At 62.6% G+C, this 9,793-nt stretch overlaps 1 protein-coding gene and 1 non-coding gene across 6 annotated transcripts; both read left to right on the top strand.

The window, feature by feature from the left end:
* Nucleotides 1-494: 494 nt before the first annotated feature.
* Nucleotides 495-8,195, top strand: LOC101035578 (melanoma-associated antigen D4). Of its 5 annotated transcripts, none has more exons than XM_074391597.1 (13): nt 495-637; nt 1,620-1,830; nt 2,097-2,948; nt 3,506-3,709; nt 3,813-3,876; nt 4,073-4,152; nt 4,541-4,632; nt 5,276-5,355; nt 5,442-5,484; nt 5,910-5,972; nt 6,923-7,037; nt 7,358-7,788; nt 7,985-8,195. In XM_074391597.1, exons 2-13 carry the CDS (start codon nt 1,621-1,623, stop codon nt 7,992-7,994), a joined length of 2,244 nt encoding a protein of 747 aa, XP_074247698.1. In that variant the 5' UTR covers nt 495-637; nt 1,620; the 3' UTR covers nt 7,995-8,195. The 5 variants fall into 5 exon arrangements, with proteins under 5 accessions (XP_074247698.1, XP_074247700.1, XP_039331556.1 ...); XM_074391599.1 differs by having other exon boundaries at nt 7,358-7,800; XM_039475622.2 differs by having other exon boundaries at nt 550-637; nt 1,590-1,830.
* LOC120366702 (small nucleolar RNA SNORA11) lies at nt 6,550-6,676 on the top strand. The gene has a single exon (XR_005581280.1). It is a non-coding gene; the product is annotated as a small nucleolar RNA SNORA11 (small nucleolar RNA).
* Nucleotides 8,196-9,793: the final 1,598 nt, after the last annotated feature.

Below are 9,793 nucleotides of genomic sequence, written 5' to 3'. Positions count from 1 at the left end.
AGCACACAAAGGGAAGTGCCATCCTCTGGCCGCGTCCGCTTCGTCGCCCCGCAGGTTGACGATTGCCACTTGTTGCAGTCAGAGACCCCGCTCATTAATTGTGAGACCTCGCTAATTGTGACCTAAGGTGGGGGGGCCGTGCGGAGGAGATGGGGCATAGCGGATCCCAGACCAGGCTGGAGGAGTTCGGGTGAAAGGGCAGGACAGGACGGAGAAGCCTTGTGCAAAAGTGGGGGGACTGGGAAGAGATGATTGGGTGGGTCGAGCTGCACTGCAGGGTATGAGTGTGCGCGCACGCGGGAGGAGGAGGAGGAGGAGGAGGAGGAGGAGGAGGAGGAGGAGGAGGAGGGATGAAGTGGATCTGGCGGGAAGAGCTCCCCCCGCCCCACTACCACTCGGACCCCGCCGCCCACCCACCCGCGGAACCGCATGCGCACTGGGGACCTGGAGGAAAGGGCTTTTGTTGGGAAAGCGGGCGGGCTGGAGGGGTCCGCGCATGCGCAGGCTCCCCAGCCGCGGGGGGTGCACGGAGAAAAGGGGCGGGGTGGTCCGGGCTGCTGTGCTGGCAGCAGTAGGCGAGGGCGCGGCTGCGGGGTTCCTGGTGCTGAGGACCGACGCCATTGGAGCCCCGGGGAAGGTAAGGATCCTGCCCCAGGCAGGACCGGGAGAGGGCGAGTGGAGCCCGACACGCTGCGCCCTCCCTCCGCCTCCGGATCTGAACAAAGCCCAAGCACTCAGAACCGGAACCCCATTCGAGCCAAGGTCTAGACAGGAGCCCCCATCACCACCAGACCCAGGCGCCCCGGTCTGAGCCCTACTGAAACCAGAGCCCAGGATCCTCGCCCCCTTAGCAGACCCGTGTGCTCCGAGCTGAGCTCCCTTGGACCGGAGGCCCCACCCCCACCCCAACCACTCCTAGATTACTCGAACCGAGCTGACCGCTTGCCCCCTTCCTGGAGTGCCGGTCCTCCCGCTGGAGAGCTCCAGCGCTCCGACTGGAGTCTCACCTAGGTCCGAGGCCCCCACTCCTGCATCCGCCTCGAGTGCTCGAGCCTGAGCCCCACCTAGGCCCCCCGCCCGGACCTAGCCAAAAGGTCCCTGGGATTCTGTTTCGCAGAGCTTGCCGCTTGCCGCTGTCCCCGGCGATGCCCGAGCGCTCCCATCTGCTCCCCCTTCATCCCGGTCCCCTTCTCTGGTCCTTCCATCCAAACCCTTTGTTTCTCTCTCCCCCAATGCATCCCCTTTGGGACTCTTGGGACCCCAGCCCTCCAGAACACCCCCCCCATTCAAATCTAGCCACTGGGATGGGGAGCCTGCCCATCCTAAACTCCGCTTTCGGTGCGGCGTCGCCCGCGACCTCCTCTGTCCCTTTCCTTGGGCTCTGTCCCTGACCAAGTCTACCCCATCAGAAAGCCAAATCCTCTTCTCCCCGGCTCACCCCCGCCCCGCCCCCTCCCCCCCCCCCCCCGCCTTTGACTGCCTCATATTGCCTAGTAACCTGATGATTGTCGCCCCTCACCTCCGGGGAGATGCCGCCTCCCATTGGATCCCGCCCCCTCCCCCTGCAGCTGCTTCACCCTCCCTCTCAGGCAGAGCTCTCTTCTCCCTGGGACCCGCAGCATGGCCGAGGGAAGCTTCGGCGTGCAATCGGAAAACTACAGTGTTGAGGACATGGACGAGGGTAGCGACGAAGTCGGGGAGGAAGAGATGGTTGAAGGCAACGACTATGAAGAATTCGGTGCCTTTGGCGGCTATGGCACCCTCACCAGCTTTGACATCCACATCCTCAGAGCCTTCGGAAGCTTGGGTCCAGGCCTTCGCATCTTGTCGGTGAGGCTCCTTCCAGGCCACCTGCTCGCCTGGGCCTTTCCCCTGCGAAGGGAGGAGGGAGGAGGGGGGAAGCAAGGAGGGTTGTGTGGGAAAGGGCTGCCCAGCGTCCCCAAAGCTTCCCTTCCCTTCTGGGAAGAAGAGGATTTGGGAAGGCCTTGGGGTGTCCGGGGCTGGCTGCTGGGAAGAGGCTGGCCAGCACAGCGAAGCTAACACAAGCGTGTCGTCGAGTGGCCTGCCTTCCCCTACCCCTCTCTCTGGCCTTGCAGAATGAGCCCTGGGAACTGGAAAACCCTGTGCTGGCCCAGACCCTGGTGGAGGCATTGCAGCTGGATCCGGAAACGCTTGCCAATGAGACGGCCGCCCGTGCTGCCAACGTTGCCCGCGCCGCCGACTCCAACCGTGCGGCTCGAGCCGCTGCCGCCGCTGCCCGTAGAGCCTTCAATCAGGTGATGGCTAGCCACCGGGTGGCCACGCCGCAGGTCTCAGGAGAGGATACTCAGCCCTCGACCTATTCCGCTGCCGCCACCGCCGCCGCCGAGGCTCAGGGGCCCACCCCGGAGCCCCCCCTTGCTTCTCCGCAGACCTCCCAGATGTTAGTCGCCAGTGAGATGGCTGTCCCCGGGGCCCCGGAAACCTCTGCGCAGTCCCAGACAGGCTCCTCGGCCCAGGAGGCTGCTACCGAGGGCCCTAGTAGCGCCTGTGCTTTCTCTCGGGCTCCGAGTGCCAGCGAGGTGGAGGCCACCCGGCCCAGCGCAGCGTTCCTGGGTCCGAACGATGTCTTTGATTTCACCCAGCCGGCAGGTGTCAGTGGCATGGCCTTCCCACGCCCCAAGAGACCTGCCCCAGCCCAAGAGGCTGCCACAGATGGCCCCAGTGCTGCCTCCGGGGTGTCCCAGACGGGACCTGGCAGGGAGGTGGCAGCCACCCGGCCCAAGACCACCAAGTCTGGGAAGGCTCTGGCCAAGACTCGGTGGGTGGAGCCTCAGAACGTTGTGGCAGCAGCTGCTGCCAAGGCCAAGATGACCACAAGCATCCCTGAGCCGGAGGGTGCAGCTGCTGCCACTGCTCAGCACAGTGCTGAGCCCTGGGCCAGGATGGGAGGCAAGAGGACCAAGAAGGTGAGATGCCCCCCCGCCACCTCCACACCCCCTGGCTCCTGTCCTTGCCCTCTCCTCCCTCTCCCTCTTCTTCCTCTCCTGTCGTCTTTCCCCTCTCCCTCCCCTCCCCTCCGCTCTCCCTCCCCTCCCCTCCCCTCTCCTCTCCCTCCCCTCCCCCTCCCTGCCCTCCCCTCCCCTCCCCTCCCCTCTCCCTCCCCTCCCCTCCCCTCCGCTCTTCCTCCCCTCCCCTCCCCTCCCCTCTCCCTCCGCTCCCTTCTCCCCTCCTCCCCTCCCCTCCGCTCTCCTCCCCTCTCCTCCCCTCCTTCTCCTCTCAGCTAGTCCGTGTTTCTCCAACACAAGTTTGCTGAGCATGTTTTCACTCCACGTAGTCCCTACCCTCAGGACTGGTGGGAGAAGAGGCTGGCTGAGTGCCTGGCACTTAGTAAGCACGCAGCACATGCCAGCCGCTGCTGGTACTGCTCTCGTTTCCAAGAGCCTGCTACGGGAGAGGTGCGTGCCGGGAGCTTTGGCACGGGGAGCCTGGTAGCCCTGGGTCTCTCCTCTCTCGAATGATACAGTCCAAGCACCTGGATGATGAGTATGAGAGCAGCGAGGAGGAGAGAGAGCCTCCTGCGGTCCCGCCCACCTGGAGAGCGTCACCGCCCTCATTGACGGTGCGGGCTCAGTTGGCCCCTCGGCCCCCGCTGGCCCCGAGGTCCCAGATACCCTCAAGGCACGTACTGTGCCTGCCCCCCCGCAACGTGACCCTTCTGCAAGAGAGGGTAAGAAGCCCACCCTCCGCCATCCCCCTCCTCTCCTCCCTTGCGGGCCGATTCTCTGCCGTCACCCAGGCCTTGACCTCCCCGAGTGTTCCTCCTTCTCCAGGCAAATAAGTTGGTGAAATACCTGATGATTAAGGACTACAAGAAGATCCCCATCAAGCGCTCAGGTAGGCAGCCTGTGCCGCCTTCGCCATCCCCCAGTCTGTGGGCACCCCCTTGCTGGCAGGCCGCGGCGGGTCCCTCTGTCGCCACAGGACGACGGGGTCCTGGCCGCGCCAGCCTCCGCAGGGCTGACCAGGGGGCTACAGCTCTGTGATCCCTGCTCAGCCCAGGTGCTTTCCCCAACCCTTCCCCCTCCCGCAGACATGCTGAAGGACGTCATCAGAGAGTATGACGAACATTTCCCTGAGATCATTGAACGAGCAACGTACACCCTGGAGAAGGTGGGTGCAGGATGGGAGCAGCTCTGTGGAGGAAGAGTGGGCGTGGGGTGGCGTGACCCTGCAGACCCTCAAGGCCCAGTGCCTGGAGCCGACCCTGACCTCCCCTTCTCTGAGCTTCCACGGCACTGGCAGTTTGACCCGTGCTTCCTGCCCTGGGCTTCTCTGTCTCACGCTCTCCGAGCGTCTCGCCGTCTCGCGACATGGGTCTCATCGCCTCTGCCAGCGTCGGCTCCCACAGGGAGGGTCCTCCGAGTGCTGTCTTCTTCGGCCCTCGCTGATGACTTAGGATTGCCAGCTGAGGAGCACTTCCGCCGGGGAATCGCCTCTCTGCTGGCAGGATGCCCCGCGTGGAGTCTGGATCTCACACTCTGCTTTCTCTCCCACGTAGAAGTTTGGGATCCACCTGAAGGAGATCGACAAGGAAGAACACCTGTATATTCTCGTCTGCACACGGGACTCCTCAGCTCGCCTCCTTGGAAAGTGAGAAAGGGAAAGCGGGTCGTGGCCTTCCTCGGTGGTGCCCCTCCCCTGCCCGAACCTCCCCCCACCCAACCGCCCCCCAGCGAAGCAGGAAGATGGAGCTTGAGTCCTTGAGTGCGGCGGCGCATAGCCCCCTCCCACACACAGCAAGGGCTGCCTGGTGACTGCTGGATGAAAGGAACGGTAGCCTGGGGTGAGGCCTTGCCGCCTCACATCTCCCCAAGCCCGTCGGGCTTTGCCCCCAGAGCTTCCGAGGAAAGTGGCTCGCCTCTTCCCCCTGCCTGCCCGGCCTGGGCCCGGCAGAGCTGGCCTAGGGGAGAGCTTCCTCCTCAGTGCAGGTCCTGATGCGGAAGGGGCAGGAAAGGTCTGCAGGCGTCTCCGGACACACGCTGACCATTTGCAGAGCTTCGGCTCCCTGCCTCACCCTGTCCCCTGCAGGACCCTGTCAGGGAAGCATTAGCACCCATGTTTCATAGAGGAGGTGATTCGGGTGCGAAGGGTCTGCCAGCAGCTAGGGAACGCTGCCCGTCCTGGGAAGAGTTCCCCTCCAGCCGAGAAACCTGAGAGGGCTTAGCTGTGAGAGCCTGGCGCGGTCTCTCAGGCAAATAGGCGCTAAACAGGATTTCTCTTTCCACACCTTTAGAACCAAGGACACTCCCAGGCTGAGTCTCCTCTTGGTGATTCTGGGCGTCATCTTCATGAATGGCAACCGTGCCAGCGAGGGTGAGTGGCTGGACCTGCAGCTGGGGGGCCACCCACAGTCTCATCTTTTTGGGTGCCAAACTCTCGAACCTCCTCTCCCCTCGCAGCTGTCCTCTGGGAGGCACTACGCAAGATGGGACTGCGCCCTGGGTATGATTGGCCTCCCCGGCTCCTCCCCTGGGTGCTGTCCTCTGGCCAAAGAGGTCCCGGGATTGCAATAGGCTGTCGGTCTGGCCCAGGGGCGTGGGGTGCCCTGGGCTCGGTAGAGAGCAAAGGGGCTCACCGGGCGGGGCGGACGGAAGCGGTGCCGGACGCTGCTCAGCCTCCTCCCTGCTCTGTGGCCCCAGATGACATCTAAGAGAGACAGTCAGCGTCGGGGGCTCCATCGTGTCCCTACCTGAGGCACGCATCCCTCGCAAACCGTCCTCTGGCCTCTGCTGCGTGCCCTGGCCTCCACGGCGATGCCCCGTGGGCTGGGAAGCTCCTAGTCATGCTAGCGAGGGCCCCTGCCGGCGTGCGGGGTGGGGCGGGCACTGCCACCGCCTCTGCTCATGGATTCCTTTCCTTGCCCTCAGGGTGAGGCACCCGTTCCTTGGCGATCTGAGGAAGCTCATCACAGATGACTTTGTGAAGCAGAAGTAAGTATCGCCTGAGCTAACCGCGTCTCTCACTCGGGCATCCTTTCGTTCTGGTCTGGCTGAGAAAGCCATCGTTTCCCATCTCAGATCTTCAACTGGAGGGATGATGGGTGCCTCTGGCCTGGGAGTGAGTGGCGGGAGGGCTGTGTGAGCGTGTGGGGAGCCGAAGGCCAGGGCGGTGTTGGGAAAAGGGAGCGCACGTCATGGGAGGACACGGTGTGAGGTGTGATAACGGCCACCATCTCCTGGAGCACCTGCCCCGTAGACTGACACAATGGTTCCCCCAGGTTTACACCTGAGGAACCCGGGGCTCACAGAGGGGGCGCCTCTGAGCGTGGCTCACAGCTGGCCAGGGCCTCAGCCCAGAATCTCCTGATTTTCAGGCCAGGGCCCGCCCTATCCCCGTCCCTGGAGGACTTGCCAATGCACAGGCGCGCATGCACACCCACGAAGGGTCGGGACTTCAGGAGGATGTCTGGGCCACGCTTCTCCTGGCTGGCTGTTTCTCCCTTTCTGGTCGCTTCCTCTGGTGGGCCTCTCCAGGGCTCCGCCAGGGTGTGGCCAAGACCCTCGAGGCGGGGTGTGCTCAGAGCAGGGGGCCTGAAGAATGGCTCCTCTGATTACACACACCCAACAGAAATCAGGGCTCGTAGTGATGAGGGGCATAAAATTGTGGCCTCGCTACAGATAAAGGCCCTACATGTGTCCCCCCTGCACCTCCACGTGGCCTCCGGGGAGGACCAATGGTAAAAGGCTTTGAAGGCCTCACCGTTGCAGGAAGAAGTCCTGCGAGTGGGTTTGGGCATTAGAGAAGGGCTGGAGGGGCGGGGCAGTCCTCTTCCAGGAGCGGGGCTGCGGCAGCAGGTTGAGGAGGGGCCCCCCCGGGACCCATCCATTCAGAGCCAGGTCCGCTGGGCTAGAAGCCAAGTTTCCTTCCCTCTCACGCCAAGGTACCTGGAATACAAGAAGATCCCCAACAGCAACCCGCCTGAGTATGAATTCCTGTGGGGCTTGCGCGCCCGCCATGAGACCAGCAAGATGAGGGTCCTGAGATTCATCGCCCAGGTAAGGGAGGGCCTCTGTCCGGCGCCCCCGCACTGGGGGTGGTGTTCTCCACATCTTGCTGGTTTCTGGGTCGAGGCCTCCTTCCCGTTATCCCGTATTCCACTGAGGGTACCGACACTCACAGAGGACCTGAGCACCCTACACGAGGTCACAGATGGGGCAGAATCCCAGGTCTGGCACAGCATAGTAGGGGCCCCCGATCCCTGTGGTCTCGGTTTTTGCCGGCATCAGGCAAAGCACAAGGAGGCGGTGAGGCGGGCCGAGGGCGCTCAGCCCGTGTGGGGTAGCTTCGTGTCTACACTTGCCCTTTTCCTCCTCAGAATCAGAACCGAGACCCCCGGGAGTGGAAGGCTCGTTTCTTGGAGGCTGTGGATGATGCTTTCAAGAAGATGGATGTGGATATGGCCGAGGAACATGCCAGGGCCCAGATGAGGGCCCAGATGAATATCGGGGATGAGGCTCTGATTGGACGGTGGAGCTGGGATGACATACAGGTCGAGCTCCTGACCTGGGACGAGGACGGAGATTTTGGCGACGCCTGGGCCAGGATCCCCTTTGCTTTCTGGGCCAGATACCATCAGTACATTCTGAACAGCAACCGTGCCAACAGGAGGGCCACGTGGAGAGCTGGTGTCAGCAGTGGCACCAACGGAGGGGCCAGCACCAGCGTCCTAGACGGCCCTAGCACCAGCTCCACCATCCGCACCAGAAATGCCGCCAGAGCCGGCGCCAGCTTTTTCTCCTGGATCCAGTAAGAGTCTCGGTAGAGAAACGGGACTCTGCAGGAGGGCTGCGGAGGGGGGTGAGATGTCAGAGGGAGGGCCGGGGGTGGGGGGTGGGGGCAACGGCGACAGCGTGGACCGACGCTTATTTTGTTACGTACACCCCTCCCCGGTTCGCGAGTGGGTCCGTGGACGTTGTCACTTTGGTTTTTTGTGCTTTGACAGGCACCGCTGACGAACTGCGGCGATCTGACTGGCCAAGCCAGAGCGCCTCCTCTCAGATTCCCTCTGGACACAGCACCCTAGGCAGCTGCTTCCTGCCCATCGGAAGTGGCGTGCAAGATGCCGCTCTCTTGCTTTTCCTGCTTTCGTTGTGTGCTTTTCCTTGTGCTTTCATGTTTTGGGTAGCAGTGTTACATTAAAATTGCAAAATTCATTTGGACGTCTCTTCCTTTACCCACCCCCCATTAGTATACCTGGCCGTGCTTGGGCTCCTAGCAAGGCCACCTCCTCGGGCTCTCTGGGTTGGATGGGCCCCACCTCTGCCAAAAAGGCCCACAGGGACAGGTGGGATGCTGGGAGGTGCGGGGGTTGGTTGCACCTGAGTGTGGGGCCGGGAGTTTGGAGAGGCCCCAGGCTCGTGGTTATGTGATTTTCCTACAAGCCTTGACCGACAGCCCCAGGGGCAGGGCAAAAGGGAGGCCAGAGCAGGGGTGGGGTGGAAGACGGCAGCTTGGTGCCGGTGCCACTGCCCCTCCCGCCGGGGACAGGGTCCAAGGCTCTGGCCAGGACCCACCTCCCACGGCCCCTCCTCGGAGACGATGTTCCGGAACCCTGGGCTCATCACCCACACAGTGCACGACCACGTCCTCGGTACAGAGTCTGACGGACAATGAGGTGGGCCTCGCAGTGATGTTGGCAGCACTCCATGGGTAGGAGGAGGGGCCGTGATTGCCGAGGGAGCAGGATGTCATGAAAACAACCCACGGTGCAGGCGGGCACAGTCCGTCGCCTGGGACGGAAGGTGGCCTGTTTGGGGCTTCGCAGCCCTTCTCCCCCAGCAGCAGGGCTCTCCCGGTGAGGACGACACCAGGCCTACCTAGGTCCTGGAGTGTTCCGGGGTTGGGCGATGTCTGCAGGGCTCTGAGGTAGGGCTGCACACGCTTCAGGTGCCAGACGGTAAGGGCAGACAGTTTGGCCTCCTGGGAAGGGCTCAGTGGCAGGCAGGGACAGTGTCCAGGGCTTTCTGGAGTTCCCTGGTATTGTCCAGGGTTTGGGAGGACACAGCCCTAGGTGAGGAAGGAGGACACAGTAGGGGAAGGCTCCCTACCTCCCCCTACCCCCACCCCGGCCTCTGTTTACCCCGAGGGGCTCCCATCCCCGCCAGGTCCAGATCCTGACCCAGACCGGGCTACCTCATTTGGGAGGCCCAGTGGAAAATGAAAACATGAGTCTCCTTGTCAAAAACCATGAAGGATTTCAAAACAACAACAGCAGAGCATGGGGCCACACGGGGAGCCCTCGTGAGCATCACACTGCATAAGTTGCAGCCCCCGGAAGCTGTCCTTCAGGCAGGATTGGCTGGGTCTTCATGTTGGCTGCCGCTGGGATTTCTGCTTCTCTGGTCCATGCTTGGCCACACGGACATCCTGGGACTCTGACAAAAATCCAGTCCCAAAGGTTTACAGGCACACACACACACACACACACACACACACACACACACGCTCACATACACACAAGGAAATGGAGTCCCCATTCACTTTACGTCTCCTGATCTGTGATCTGGGCTGTGGAAGAGACCAGGGATTTCTTGGACTCCAGCCCTGGTGTCACAAATTGAACGCTATTTGGCCGGAACCTCCCTGGATACCCCTGTGCACGTAGCAGGTACATGTCTGTCCTTGGATCAAACCACAGGAGTGAGTTTGAGCACAGTGTGCAGAGGGCACACGAGATACGGAAGCGCAACTGGAAAGGAAGGAAAGGAAGGGGAAGCAGCTCTCAGCGACATGTCACCGCTTCCACAGGCCT

This window comes from Saimiri boliviensis, chromosome X (genome assembly GCF_048565385.1).
Source record: "Saimiri boliviensis isolate mSaiBol1 chromosome X, mSaiBol1.pri, whole genome shotgun sequence".
NCBI lineage: Eukaryota > Metazoa > Chordata > Mammalia > Primates > Cebidae > Saimiri > Saimiri boliviensis.
The sequence above is the reverse complement of the archived record's forward strand: the minus strand, read 5'-3'. Positions and strand labels throughout refer to the sequence as shown.

Bases quoted from the DNA above. Each gene is read 5' to 3' on its own strand.
- LOC101035578 (XM_074391597.1), top strand. From the start codon at position 1,621: ATGGCCGAGGGAAGCTTCGGCGTGCAATCGGAAAACTACAGTGTTGAG. The intron at 3,710-3,812 runs GTAAGAAGCCCA...CTCCTTCTCCAG, and splicing joins TGACCCTTCTGCAAGAGAGG to GCAAATAAGTTGGTGAAATA. The intron at 5,485-5,909 runs GTATGATTGGCC...CCTTGCCCTCAG, and splicing joins AAGATGGGACTGCGCCCTGG to GGTGAGGCACCCGTTCCTTG.